This window comes from Pristiophorus japonicus, chromosome 1 (genome assembly GCF_044704955.1).
Source record: "Pristiophorus japonicus isolate sPriJap1 chromosome 1, sPriJap1.hap1, whole genome shotgun sequence".
Lineage (NCBI taxonomy): Eukaryota > Metazoa > Chordata > Chondrichthyes > Pristiophoridae > Pristiophorus > Pristiophorus japonicus.
Window position 1 is genome coordinate 227,493,055 of NC_091977.1, and position 14,740 is coordinate 227,507,794.

At 41.5% G+C, this 14,740-nt stretch overlaps 1 protein-coding gene across 7 annotated transcripts in view; it reads left to right on the plus strand.

The window, feature by feature from the left end:
* The window catches only part of smc5 (structural maintenance of chromosomes 5), a 124,493-nt gene that overhangs the window by 81,112 nt on the left and 28,641 nt on the right, over positions 1 to 14,740 (plus strand). For all 7 annotated transcript variants that reach the window (XR_011594091.1, XR_011594092.1, XM_070887377.1 and 4 more), the window contains exons 14-19: positions 3,866 to 4,039; positions 8,318 to 8,487; positions 9,107 to 9,230; positions 11,041 to 11,163; positions 12,956 to 13,084; positions 14,165 to 14,260. Coding sequence is in view for 5 of the 7 variants with exons in the window: in XM_070887377.1 (XP_070743478.1) it covers positions 3,866 to 4,039; positions 8,318 to 8,487; positions 9,107 to 9,230; positions 11,041 to 11,163; positions 12,956 to 13,084; positions 14,165 to 14,260 (816 nt within the window). In the remaining 2 variants the exon portion in view is untranslated. The remainder of the gene's footprint in view (positions 1 to 3,865; positions 4,040 to 8,317; positions 8,488 to 9,106; positions 9,231 to 11,040; positions 11,164 to 12,955; positions 13,085 to 14,164; positions 14,261 to 14,740) is intronic.

Genomic DNA, 14,740 nt, shown 5'->3' on the forward strand with positions numbered 1-14,740 from the left:
TGAACCTTTTCTACGGCCTCTAACTACCGCTATGTGAGAGATCCAAAAATGGATACCGTATTCTAGATGGGGCCTAATCAAGCACTTGTACAAGGACACTTTGGTGATTTTTTTGTATTGTGTTAGATCACCCTAGCTATGCATCCTAATACTCTTATTTGCTTTCACTATACCCTCTCTGCTCTGGTCATGGACCTTCAGAGACTCTTGCACTGTGCAACACCCAGACCCCCCCCCATCAAAATTCAGTTCAGAGCTTGGCATGGTATACTCATGCTTGTTATTCGTCCTGTCCATGTACATTGCACTGCATTTATTTACATTAAATGTCATTTATTGGATGCGGACCTATTTTCCCCATCACATCTAGATCAGATTGTAATTTGTCTTTCCTCCTCAAAGGCTCTGACACCTGCACAGATCTTCATGTCATCCATAAACTCGCAGACATTATCCCCAACAATCTCAACCACCATGAAGAGTAATGGTCTTAAAACCAATCTCAGGCCGATACCACTCGTGACCGTTTTCCACGTGGTGCAGTTACCATTAGTGACCACCCTCTATCTGAGAATGCAGCCAATTCCATATCCAACCCAGGATCTTCCCTCCACTCCCACATGACTATGTCTTATATTATAACCTATTATGTCACAAGCTTTCTGAAAATATACAACATTCATCTTCACACAATTCAACATAAGACAAGACCTTTTTTCCAGAAGGCATGTCAGCCCCTTCTCTGAAAAGGTGGTGTAGAGGGTATAATGATCCCTTCTAGCAACTTCCCTATAACTGATGTCCAGCTAATGGGCCTATAATTTCCCTATTCTAACATGCTGTTTTTTGAATATTGGTACAACATCAAGCCACTCTCCAGTCATCAGGAACTATTAAATATACCAGCAGGTGACTGAATTAGCACAACTCCCATTCCTTTAAACAACATGGGAGTTGTATAATGAGAGAGGATTAATTAGCAATCTCGTTGTGCGAGGCTCCTTGGGGAAGAGTGACCATAATATGGTGGAATTCTGCATTAGGATGGAGAATGAAACCGTTAATTCAGAGACCATGGTCCAGAACTTAAAGAAGGCTAACTTTGAAGGTATGAGGCGTGAATTGGCTAGGATAGATTGGCGAATGATACTTAAGGGGTTGACTGTGGATGGGCAATGGCAGACATTTAGAGACCGCATGGATGAACTACAACAATTGTACATTCCTGTCTGCCGTAAAAAAAAAAGGGAAGGTGGCTCAACCGTGGCTATCAAGGGAAATCGGGGATAGTATTAAAGCCAAGGAAGTGGCATACAAATTGGCCAGAAATAGCAGTGAACCCGGGGACTGGGAGAAATTTAGAACTCAGCAGAGGAGGACAAAGGGTTTGATTAGGGCAGGGAAAATGGAGTATGAGAAGAAGCTTGCAGGGAACATTAAGACGGATTGCAAAAGTTTCTATAGATATGTAAAGAGAAAAAGGTTAGTAAAGACAAACGTAGGTCTCCTGCAGTCAGAATCAGGGGAAGTTATAACGGGTAACAAAGAAATGGCGGACCAATTGAACAAGTACTTTGGTTCGGTATTCACTAAGGAGGACACAAACAACCTTCCGGATATAAAAGGGGTCAGAGGGTCAAGTAAAGAGGAGGAAACCCCTGAGGGAAATCCTGATTAGTCGGGAAATTATGTTGGGGAAATTGATGGGATTGAAGGCCGATTAAATCCCCAGGGCCTGATGGACTGCATCCCAGAGTACTTAAGGAGGTGGCCTTGAAAATAGCGGATGCATTCACAGTCATTTTCCAACATTCTATTGACTCTGGATCAGTTCCTATCGAGTGGAGGGTAGCCAATGTAACCCCACTTTTTAAAAAAAAAAGGAGGGAGAGAGAAAACGGAATTATAGACTGGTCAGCCTGACATCAGTAGTGGGTAAAATGATGGAATCCATTATTAAGGATGTCATAGCAGTGCATTTGGAAAGAGGTGACATGATAGGTCCAAGTCAGCATGGATTTGTGAAAGGGAAATCATGCTTGACAAATCTTCTGGAATTTTTTGAGGATGTTTCCAGTAGAGTGGACAAGGGAGAACCAGTTGATGTGGTATATTTGGACTTTCAGAAGGCTTTCGTCAAGGTCCCACACAAGAGATTAATGTGCAAAGTTAAAGCACATGGGATTGGGGGTAATGTGCTGACGTGGATTGAGAACTGGTTGTCAGACAAGAATCAAAGAGTAGGAGTAAATGGGGACTTTTCAGAATGGCAGGTAGTGACTAGTGGGGTACTGCAAGGTTCTGTGCTGGGGCCCCAGCTGTTTACACTGTACATTAATGATTTAGAGGAGGGGATTAAATGTAGTATCTCCAATTTGCGGATGACACTAAGTTGGGTGGCAGTGTGAGCTGCGAGGAGGATGCTATGAGGCTGCAGAGTGACTTGGATAGGTTAGGTGAGTGGGCAAATGAATGGCAGATGAAGTATAATGTGGATAAATGTGAGGTTATCCACTTTGGTGGTAAAAACAGAGAGACAGACTATTATCTGAATGGTGACAGATTAGGAAAAGGGGAGGTGCAATGAGACCTGGGTGTCATGGTACATCAGTCATTGAAGGTTGGCATGCAGGTACAGCAGGCGGTTAAGAAAGCAAATGGCATGTTGGCCTTCATAGCGAGGGGATTTGAGTACAGGGGCAGGGAGGTGTTGCTACAGTTGTACAGGGCCTTGGTGAGGCCACATCTGGAGTATTGTGTACAGTTTTGGTCTCCTAACCTGAGGAAGGACATTGTTGCTATTGAGGGAGTGCAGCGAAGGTTCACCAGACTGTTTCCCGGGATGGCGGGACTGACCTATCAAGAAAGACTGGATCAATTGGGCTTGTATTCACTGGTGTTCAGAAGAATGAGAGGGGATCTCATAGAAATGTTTAAAATTCTGATGGGTTTAGACAGGTTAGATGCAGGAAGAATGTTCCCAATGTTGGGGAAGTCCAGAACCAGGGGTCACAGTTTAAGGATAAGGGGTAAGCCATTTACGACCGAGATGAGGAGAAACTTCTTCGCCCAGAGAGTGGTGAACCTGTGGAATTCTCTACCACAGAAAGTTGTTGAGGCCAATTCACTAAATATATTCAAAAATGAGTTAGATGAAGTCCTTACTACTAGGGGGATCAAGGGGTATGGCGAGAAAGCAGGAATGGGGTACTGAAGTTGCATGTTCAGCCATGAACTCATTGAATGGCAGTGCAGGCTAGAAGGGCCGAATGGCCTACTCCTGCACCTATTTTCTATGTTTCTATCCAAGACATGCTGTCAGGACCAGTAGCTCGATCTGATTCGAGACCCCTATCCTTTCCAAGGTTAGATCTGCATCTACTTTAGCATTTACTACATCAGTGATATTTACATATTTTTCGTCTTACTCCTCTCTTTCCGCCCCCCCCAGGCCCAGAGTATTTTTTTCCAAGGTTTTTCAGAAAAGCAGACAAAAATTCATTTTGGGGGCCTGGGGGGGGAGGTGGGGAAAGAAAGTACAGAGTTATAAAAGCGTTGTACAGAATATTGTGCTACATAGAATTTACAGCACAGAAACAGAACTAGCTTCCCCTTAAATGCATCTATGCTACACCCTGTGGTAGCGAGTTCCACATTCTCAACACACTCTGTGTAAAGAGGTTTCTCCTACGTTCCAGATTGAATTTTTTAGTGACTATCTTATATTTATAACTTCTAGTTTTGGACTCCCCACAAGTGAAAACATCTGCTTCAGTAACATTCATGATTGGAGCTCCTACGATATAATGCTAACAGTACTTATTATTTTGTACAGCACTATAACAACATTGTTGATTTTCTGTAGGTAATAAGAGAAACTCAGTTGCGTCAGCTTTACACAGAAAACGAGCGATACAGTGTAAAAAAATCCATTTACTCAAATAAAACCATTTCAAGCAATACTTCATTAAGAAATGCACAGTTTCTCACTGTTCAAGTGGATCTAGAGGAAAGAAGACAATTGGAGGATCAATTGAAAGTAAGTTTTTATACAATTATCTTTTGGTATGAATATGGAAGGAGAAACTATCCTTCCTGGACCTTTGTGCAGCCTTTGACATGGTTGACCACTCCATCCTCTTCCAATGCCTCTCCACCATCGTCCAGCTGGGTGGGACTGCAGTCACCTGGTTCCATTCTTATCTATCTAATCGTAGCCAAAAAAAATCACCTGCAATGGCTTCTCTACCCACTCCCGCATCGTTACCTCTGGTGTTCCCCAAGGATGTATCCTTGACGCCCTTCTATTTCTCATCTATACGCTGCCCCTTGGCGACATCATCCGAAACCACGGCATCAGTTTCCACATGTACGCTGACGACACCCAGCTCTACCTCACTATCATTTCTCTTGACCCCTCCAGGGTCGCTAAATTGTCAGACTGCTTGTCCAACATCCAGTACTGGATGAGCAGAAATTTTCTCCAGTTAAGTATTGGGAAGACCGAAGCCATTGACTTTGGACCCTGCCACAAACTGCATTCCCTGCCCACCGTCTCCATCCCTCTCCCTGGCATCTCTCTGAGGCTGAATCAGACTTCGCAACCTAGGTGTCATATTTGACCCTGAAATTAGCTTCCGGCCGCATCTATGTGGCATAACTAAAACCGTCTATGTACCTCCCAACTCCGCCTCCGCCTCAGTTCATCTGCTGAAACCCTCGTCCATGCCTTTGTTATCTCTAGACTTCACTAATCCAACGCACTCCTGGCTAGCCTCCCACATTCCACCCTACGTAAACTTGAGGTCATCCAAAACTCAGCAGCCCGTGTCCTAACTCGCACCAAGTCCCGTTCACCCATCACCCCTGTGCTCGTTGACCTACATTGGCTCCTGGTTAATCAACGCCTCGATTTCAAAATTCTCATCCTTGTTTACAAATTCCTCCGTGGCCTCGCCCCTCCTATCTCTGTAATCTCCTTCAGCCTCAATCCCCTGAGATATCTGCGCTCATCAAATTCTGCCCTCTTGAGCATTCCTGTTTTAACTGCTTAATCATTGGTCGCTGTGCCATCAGCTGCCTGGCCCTAATCTCGAACTCCCCTAAACCTCTCCGCCTCTATCTCTATTTCCTCCTTTACCACGCTCCTTAAAACATACCTCTTTCATTTGCTGTAATTTCTTCTTTTGTGGCTCGCTGTCAAATGTATTTGTTTTGTCTTTTAACACTTCTGTGAAGTGCCTTGGGATGTGTTACTACGTTAAATGTGCTATATAAATACAAGTTGTTGTTGAAAAAAGTCATAGTACTCTTTTGTGGTCAGGATATTGTGGAATCCCAGACACCAATGCTCCAGTTATTTGGTCTTGGTATGTTAGTCTTTTGTTCAGGGGTCGACAATATCGCTGCTGAGGGATGCTTTCCCTGACTGTAGAGTCTAGAACTAAGGGCATAGTCTCCGGATAAGGGATCAGTCATTTTAGACTGAGCTGAAGAGAAATTTCTTCTAAGGATTGTGAACCTTTGGAATTTTCTACCTCCGAGGGCTGTGGATGCTCAATCGATGAGTATATTCAAGACTCAGATCGATAAACTTTTGGGGACTAAGGGAATCAAGGGATATGGGGAGAGGGCAGGAAAGTAGAGTTGATGTAAAAGTTCAGCCACAATATTGAATGGCGGAGCAGGCTCGATGGGCTGTATAGCCTACTCCTGCTTCTATTTCTTATGTTCTTGTAACCAATGCCACTGTGTCCTGTAGTACTAATTTCTCCAAAATTGGCAGCTTGATATTGGGTAGAGACACCATTTGGTGAGGTGATTTTGCACTGCCCTTGTATGTTGGTTGCAGTGTAGCTGCAGTGTTATGAAGGTGCCATTATTATCTTGTATAACAAAGTTTTTTAAAGTGCTGAGACATCTTGTTGTAACATCTTGAAATTTCTATTATAAGGAAAGAACTTGCAATTATATAATGTCTTTCATGATCTCAGGATATCCCAAAACACTTTACAGACAGTAAAGTACTTTTGAAGTGTAGTTACTGTTGTAATGTAGGAAATTTCTAATACCGGAAAAAAACTGGCTATTGCATCTACTGACTCTTTCCTAACATTAGTGGTTTTATTTGTTGCCAAAGGCCGGACAGTCAGAACTACAATCTTAAGTACAAATATGGAGCACTGCTTTTCCCCAGTTTAAGTGTGGTCAGGGCAGATAGTACAACCACAGCTGCCTGTTTGTATTGTCACCAAATATCCCCAGTGATGCATTACTTGAGATATAAAGGACTGGATTCTCCTCTGAAAATAAGATGGGACAGCGATGAGAATCTGGCAGTGAGGCTTACCGCCACGTCACTGCCGTGACCTGGGCTATCCTGCCTTCAGCGAGACCACCCCTGGCCACCCATTTCCTACTTGCCGCGTTTAAATGCTGACGGCAGGGTGAGGCCCAGATCTCTGGCTTATTTTCACAAAAGCTTGCCCTGGCTGCTGCTGCTGCTTCCTGGGACTGCCATGTTAAAGGTGGCAATGGGCCTAGAGTAGCATTCAAGGAGCAGAATCTCACCCAAGATAACCAGCTGATCATGCTATATGTAAATTACTGATAAAAATCTACCATATTGTCGCTAGTTCCTTGTTTCTTTTCTACACTAGAGGTCGAATTTTGCAGTCAGCGGCGAACCAACGGCACTAGCCGTTCATTACGCTTACGCTTACGCTGTACACGGACTTTCAATAGGATTTTGCACTGGAACTTTCTGTAAATTAGAGAGCCAAAATGGCGCAGCACGTTCTACAGGGGATCGCAGACCTATGAACAGGACAAGTAACTGTGTATCTCCTTAACTCGATTGAAGGATCATTAATGAGCAGTGCAGATTCTGAACCAGCATCTCGCCGTTTAATTCAATGTCAAATCATGTACAGAAAGCGAAATCGAGAGAGGAAAAGAAAGATGGGGTTAAGACCGAGAGATGAGGGACAGAATGAAAATGTTTAATTTAAAAAAAAAAAATCTCTCAACAATAATTAAAATCTGACTCGCTGATTCCACTCTTTTCAGTACCAGAGAGGTGGTTTGGCAGTAGTTAAAACTTGTCACGTCGTTCAAGATTTACTGACACTGGAATGGACAAGCCGTGACTTTTTTTTGGCGAGTTTAGTGGGTATCTGTCACTTAAGTACAACAACTTCACATCCTTCCATGTGTTTCACTGCCGAGTCTCTTGGCACGATGCTGTTATTGTGCAGTTTCTGAAGGAGCAAGGCACTTTGGACAGCAACTTCCTGATTTCCGCGTTTAACTGCGGACGCCGGAGGTTGCTGTCCGATTTACACTGGAATTCCTACCGCAAAATCCAGCCTTATGTTTTCAGGCTTTACAAGTTTAGGCATTGCTTACAACTGGAGGAACACCAGACACAACACTGGTAAATTACAAAGTATGGGTAAAAATACCTTGATAGCCATGTTCTATATTTGTTGTAGGAAAAAGTTGGATTTTTTTGGTGAAATCAAATTTCTGCCCCCTCTTACTACTGATTCTTTATTTTGTCTAATCGTGCAAGATTTTTGTAATTGAATGTTTGGTATTTTAATATGTTCGAACATTCGAAAAAGCCCAGAACCAGAAATGGCCATTCAGAAGCTCATCACTCTAGCAATCTGACTCACCTAGCCTTGTGCCCAACTGCACTTTGAACTCTCCAAATGCTTTTGACTCTGCTACCTTACCTGATAGATTGCTCAAAATATTTATTACTGCTTGATTAAAATGTTTGTTTCCAAGATGTGGCAAGTTGGATTTTGTCTGGGTTGCCTGAGCTAAATTTTTAACATTAAATATTTCTGTCTTACTAAATTCAGCATGTTTTTTTCAACGGTAAGTTATCAACCTGGAACCAGACTGGTTACAGTGGCGAATGAAAGTATTAGTTTGGGAGGATCAGTACAAGCAACCTCAACATTTTAGGCTATTGTGAGAAGGTAGCATCTTGTCACACCCGAGGGCTCGGGTGTCAATCCATTCCACGGGCCATCTCTCAGCACGTGCCATCAGTTAGACACTTCCTGCACCTTTCAGCTTGCATATAATATGCGTCGTAACTTGTTGGAAGACCTTGTATACAGTGGACCAATTACGTGCTGATATGGCTACTTCAAGGAGCTGGAATCTTAATGGTACAGTGTCATATGGTTTTCCTCCATTTAGATAGTTGTCTTTTCATTTGAATGAGAAAGTTGAACTGCACGCAAAGAATGAGGAATCAAAGATAGTTACATAAGGCTGCAGACTTGTGCTTCATTCACAGGAAGTAACTGCAAATCTGAATGCGGCAGAGTCACGCATTGCTGAATTTTCCGAGAAACAGAAACAGCTCGAGCATAAAGATAATGAACTGAGGACAAAAAAGAAAGAACTTTTGGAGATGAAGAGCAAGAGAAGACAGCTAGAACAAAAAATCCATACAAAAAATGACAGGTATGGGCTCTGCCTCACAGTGCCTCTAGATTGTTTTCTATGGTTGCTGTTTTCCGTAACCTGTCACCAACCACGCGTCTCCTTGTAGTCAAGATCTTAATGTCCATTCATGCTTTATGCAAAGAAGGAAGACCATGTACAAAGTCCAAAATATTTTTTTTAAACTCTGCTCAGAAAACTGATGTTTACCCCAGTCCAACAAAACAAAGTTGATTGAGTTAAGCCAAATTTCTGGGTAGGTATTTATGAAGGACTGATTTGTGTGGATGAAGTGTTATCACCCTGATGAAACTGAGACAAGTGGCAGGTTAGTACATCCTGGGACATATTTTCTTTGTGTATAAAGTTAAAAGATTTTTTTTGATTGAACAGTTTAGTGAGAAGAATTCTTTGGGGTAGAAATTCGTCTCGGACGGCGGCACAAAATGGTCGGTATGGGATCGGGCGCACATTTTACGCAGCGCCTGATTTTTAATTCCATTGACTGCAGTGGAACTGAATATCAGGCGCTGCGTATAACGGGAGGCTGATCCGATATCACCCGGTTTGTGCCATCGCCTGAGACAAATTTCTACCCCTTCAACTTTGCATGTGGAAAAATGTAACATTTTGTTCTCAGTCTCAAGCAGATGGAGATGGATACTATCAATCTTCAAGTGGAAGAGCAAAAAGCCAATGCAAAGATGAAGGCAATCTATACTCAAAAAGCCAAACTGGTTTCTGAATTAACACAGCTCATTCGGGTAAGTCTTAAAGGAATTTGTGGCAATCAGTATTTTCGCACAAAAGAATTGCCCCCATAACTCAGTTCAGTTGAACCAATTCTCTTTAGCAAAATATGCTCAAACTTTACGAAAAAATTGCTTTTTGTGAAATTATTTTACTTTGTTTTTGTAAAAAAAAAAATCGCTGTCGTAAAAATATTCAGCTATATGAGAAAATACAAATCTCTACTTTTTTTAGTAAAAGAATAATAAATTGAGGTCCTAAAGGAACTCTGCAGACTCAAATATGTATTTATACTCTGTCCTTTTTTAAAAAAACACACATGGGCCCTAAAATTACCAAGCGGTACTCGTGTATGGATGCTACACCTTGATTTTAAAATTCTCATTCTTGTTTTCAATACCCTCTATGCCTCTCCCTTCCCTATCTCTGTAATCTCCGCCAGCCCCGCAACCCTCCGAGATCTGTGTTCCTCCAACTTTCAGCACTCCATCTTCAGCTCCCTAGGCCCTAAGCTGTGACATTCCCTCCCTATACCTCTCTCTCTCCTTTAAAGGCGCTCATGGAAAGATGGGCATTCCTTTTGGAATTCCTTTTAACCTCGTGAGCTAGAGGACGAGGAGGAATGATCAAGAGGGTGCTGCTCGCACCCTAACTCTTGTCAAGTTAAGCTGGTTGGGCTTTGGAATAATTTAGTTTGTAGGAGCAATTAGCTTAGACCTCCAAGGTCAAAGTATCTCCAAGAGAAACATATTAGTGACGGGCGACAGAACTGCAGGAAAACAGACTGAATGGATCTCTGGTATGTTTCGGCATTTTGATTTTCTACATGACTTGCGTGGCACTTGTAGAATAGAATTACACTGCACAGAAGGAGGCCATTCGGCCCATTAAGTCTGCGACGGCTCTTTGGAAGAGCAATCCAGTTAGTCCCACTCCCCCATTTGCTCTTTCCCCATTTCCCTGCAATTTTTTCTCCAAGTATTTATCCAATTCCCTTTTGAAAACTACTATTGAATCTGTTTCTACCACCCTATCGGGCAGTGCATTCCAAATCATAAGCATTCATTGCATAAAAAAGTTTTTCCTCATGTCGCCTCTGGTTAATTTTTCAATCACCTTAAATCTGTGCTCTTTATTTACTCTATCTAAACACTTCATGATTTTGTACACCACTATCAAATCTCCTTTTAGCCTTCTCCATTCTAAGGAAAACAACCCCAGCTTCTCCAGTCTCCATGTAATTGTAATCCCTCATCCCTGGAACCATTCTGGTAAATCTCTTCTGTACCTTCTCCAAAGCCATCACGTCCTTCCTAAAGTGTGGTGCCCGGAATTGTGTACCCTACTCCAGCTGAGGCCGAACTAGTGTTTAATATAGGCGTAGCATAACTTCCTGGCTTTTGTACTCTATGCCTCGAAAAAGCTCAGGATTCCGTATGGTTTATTGTTTTTTATGCTCCATTTTAATGTTTACTCCCCCGCCCCCCCCGGGCCGTTCTAAGTTTCTGTTTTCCAGCAGATTGAATAGATGGGCAATGCACTGAAATAATCGTTGCACTATTGGCAGTTGCCCACGTAACGTAATTATCCAATAGTGAGCGGTTGCACATCAAGTGACAGCTCACCTATCACTGAAATGGTTGATCCCTTGACTCCCAACTTAGAATGCAATGTGGAATTTTCATACACATCCTATGTGAAGTGTTTTTTTTTTTGCCGTAGCTGTCCTCAGGAGTGGGAGATTTGTGAGAAGTTTTGGGATAGGGAAGAGCGAAAAAGAGTTGTAGCGTTCCAGTATTAACAGCTGCAATATTTTCTTTCCAGACTTGCATGAGACTGAACATGGAGAAAGTCGGCTTTGTTCTTGAAAACACATCGTTAACTTATCAGAAGAACCGGCTGGAAACTGAGTGTAAAGAATCAGCTACGGAACAAAAGATGAAAGAGGTACAATTTACTTAGCCACGTTTATGTGCTGATTGAAATGCTTTTTTCCAGTGTAAGCAACAAGCATTCTAAGTTAGTACAGTTCTAGCAATATGATTGTACCCCATCTTCAGAAGAGCACCCCATAAATGCAGTGCTTATTTTCCTTCCTCCATTTCCCACATCAGCTTGCCCTAATACCCCTCAATCCAATACAGATATGTATCCAGATTTATTTTTAAAGTAATTGAGACTGCATTAACTCATTTATCTGTTTATTCCACATATCATCAACAACTTATATTTATATAGCACCTTTAACATAAAAAGTCTCAAGACGCTTCACAGGAGCGTTATCAAAAAAAATATTGACACCGAGCTATATAAGGAGATGTTAGGGCAAATGATCGAAAGCTTGATCGAAGAGGTAGGTTTTAAGGAGCGTCTTAAAAGAGGAAAGAGAAATGGGGAGGCAGAAAGGTTTAGGAAGGGAATTCCAGAGCTTAGGTCCAAGGCAGCTGAAGGCACGACTGCCAATTAAAATTGGGAATGTTCAAAAGGTCAGAATAGGCAAAGCACAGAAGTCTCGGGGATTATAGGGCTGGAGGAGATTAGAGATGAGGTGAAGCGAAGCCATGGAGGGATTTGATAACAGATGAGAATTTTTTAAAAAAGAGGAATTGCTTAACTGGGAGCCAATGTAGGTCAACGAGCACAGGGGAGATGGGTAAGTGGGACTTGATGGGAATTAGGACAGGGGCAGATAGTGGTGGATTCATTCTAGTTTGAAGTCATGCTTGACACTTAGCAATTTTATTCACGTCCCCTAGTTCTGTTACATAGAATTACATAGAATTTACAGTACAGAAACAGATCATTTGCCCAACTGGTCTAGCCAGTGTTTATGCTCCACTCGAGCCTCCTCCCACTTTACTTCAGCTCACCCCATCAGCATAATCTTCTATTCCTTTCTTCCTCATGTGTTTATTTAGCTGCCATTTCAATTAATCTGTTCTCTCAATTCGAGTTAGCTACCCTTGTTGCATCAATATTATGCATTCCTCTCAGCATTTAAAAAAAAAACCTGGATCAGGTGCCGCTCTCAATCTTTTCCCTAAATGAAAACCAGCTCAGTACTGCAAGTGTCTTTTCGTAACCAGGAAATCACTCTAGTTGCTCCTCTCCAAGTCCATTCCAACGCAGGAATATTCCTTTTCGGGCAAGATGCCCAACAATGCACAAAGTATTTTCAAATGTGGCTTAGGGGATGGTGGAAGGAAGTTGCATTAATTTGCTAGTGTATAACATGTATGTACTGTTTGAAGTGTTCCTGTTATATGGGATAATAATTTTGCAAACTATATTTGACTAGAATACTATTAAGAATAATGTGCACAAAAGTTTGTATGTCAATCGTTTAAGTTTAATTTGAGTCGGATATGCTTGTGCTTCTCGGTGTACTTTGCTGTATTTCAGATTTCTAAACTTTATATGCACTTGGTGTAAAATGTTAAGTAGCAAGGCCAATTTGTTGCATATTCAGGAGAAAATATAATGCTGTAAATTCACTGGGGAAGAAAGGATTAATTGCTGATATTGTACATCTTTTTAAAACTCATGGTTTTGTTGCATGTGTCAGTGTTTTTGAATTAAGGTACTCACTGGTGAAAGGGTTATGTAAATGTTTTTGCAGCCCCTTGAGCTTTATTGGAAAATGCAAGCTAAAATCTGAGGTAAAGCAATAGAGAATTCCTTTACTGAATAATCACCACGTATAACTTGCTGTTTTAATCATTTTAATTATGGATTACAGCAACAATATGCAGAGCTGGATGACAGAAAGCACAGACTTCTGAATACATGTAAAGAGCGCATGAAAGCAGCCAGGCAAACCTGTGACCTGGATCCGAATCAAAATTACATCCCTCCAGAATTGATGACTGTAAGTACAGATGAATTGCTGGATTATAGCACTATACAGAGATTTGACACTGATGAAAAGTGTGGGCATGGCACTTATCATCCAAAGTGATAGTTTTATAACCAGGTCTGTCATAATACGTATGTATGATCCATGTTTAGTAATGGGATTTCAAGAATTGCAGGTTCAAATATCATCAGTGCATTTACTGACGATACAGGTGAGCATAATGTAAAATTAATCGATGGTTTTGGGAGGGAAAGAAATACAGAATGGATTCATCTCTGGTTAGACTGAATGGAAGTGCAAGTCCAGTGGCTCCCAGAATGTAGTCTAAAATGTGTGAAATATAAAAGCAGTAAATAACTTTCATGTCTCTCCATTGATTATGAAAGATGCAGTGGTTCTATTACCACTAACTCCTTCACAAGTATAACCTAAAGCTACGCAATGTTGTAACAGTTGGTGTTTATATTTAAATTTGTAAAGATGTTGCCTCTGTTAAAATCATGGAAACTTAGTTGGAAGGTGGCTGTTAATTTCAACTTGCAGTGTGCATATGATAATGAATTAAGAAAATATTACAAACAAAATGATCTAACTAATCTTTTATAAGGATAAATCAACTTCAATATAATTGGGGAAACCGGAGTCTAACCATGAAGTGGCTACATTAATTTTTCTTGAAAATAAGCACCGCTGTACAAATTGAAGGGAAGTTGTTGGATGTTATGCATGGTGACATTTGTTGTTGAATGCACAACAATGACTGGATGTAGAAAAGGAAGGCGGCATGGCCCCTTTGAGGATGGTGGTTGCCACAGTGCCAGAACAAATGGGGTGGCTGGCCATTTCAATGTCGCTGTTGCCCTAGTTACATTGGGTGGCCGAAGTCAAGAACTATCCCTTTGTTCTTCCTATGAGTACTTGAGAAGTCTATTGTAGGGCACTGTCCTGCAGTAAGCCTTTGGTAAAGCATCATTGTAAACGACTGTTTAATTTATTACTGAAAGTTGCTGTTTTGTTTTTTAAATCACCTTGAACTTGGAATGAACCGTTTCAACTTTCTGCAATCTTTCAGTTTTATTGTTCTCTCCCTAGGCCTTTCAAAGTCTTCCCAATTCACTGGATGAAATCGATGCTTCGCTTAATGAGGAAAGGTCCAGAGCATCCTGTTTCACAGGCTTGAATTCTTCAGTAAGAACACCACCTTGTTTTTTCAGCAGAGACCGTTTGTTTGTATGTTTTTAATAAATGAATTGAGTCATGCATGTTGGAAGCAATGTAATTGACCCCGAGTGCCACTTTGCACTTCTGAATTTGGGATGAACAAATAACATTGGTGCAGTCTGTCTCTGCTTGTAATGGGGAAAGGAACAGGTCCCAATCACAGTTTAAGATTAAGGTGTAAAAAGAATGCAATTAGAAAGAGCGTACATTTATATAGTGCCTTTCATGGCCTTGGGACATCTCAAAGCGCTTTACAGCCAATGAAGTAATTTTGATCTGTAAACATTTGTGATGTGGGAAACGCAGCATCCAATTTCTGCACAGTGCGGCCCCACAAACAGCAATGATCTATGCTGTATATTCTGTGTATATTCTGTTCCAGGTGTTGGTTGAAGATTTTAATTAGAAACTTAGTTAAGAGTCTAAAATATGTAATTCAGTTGAATG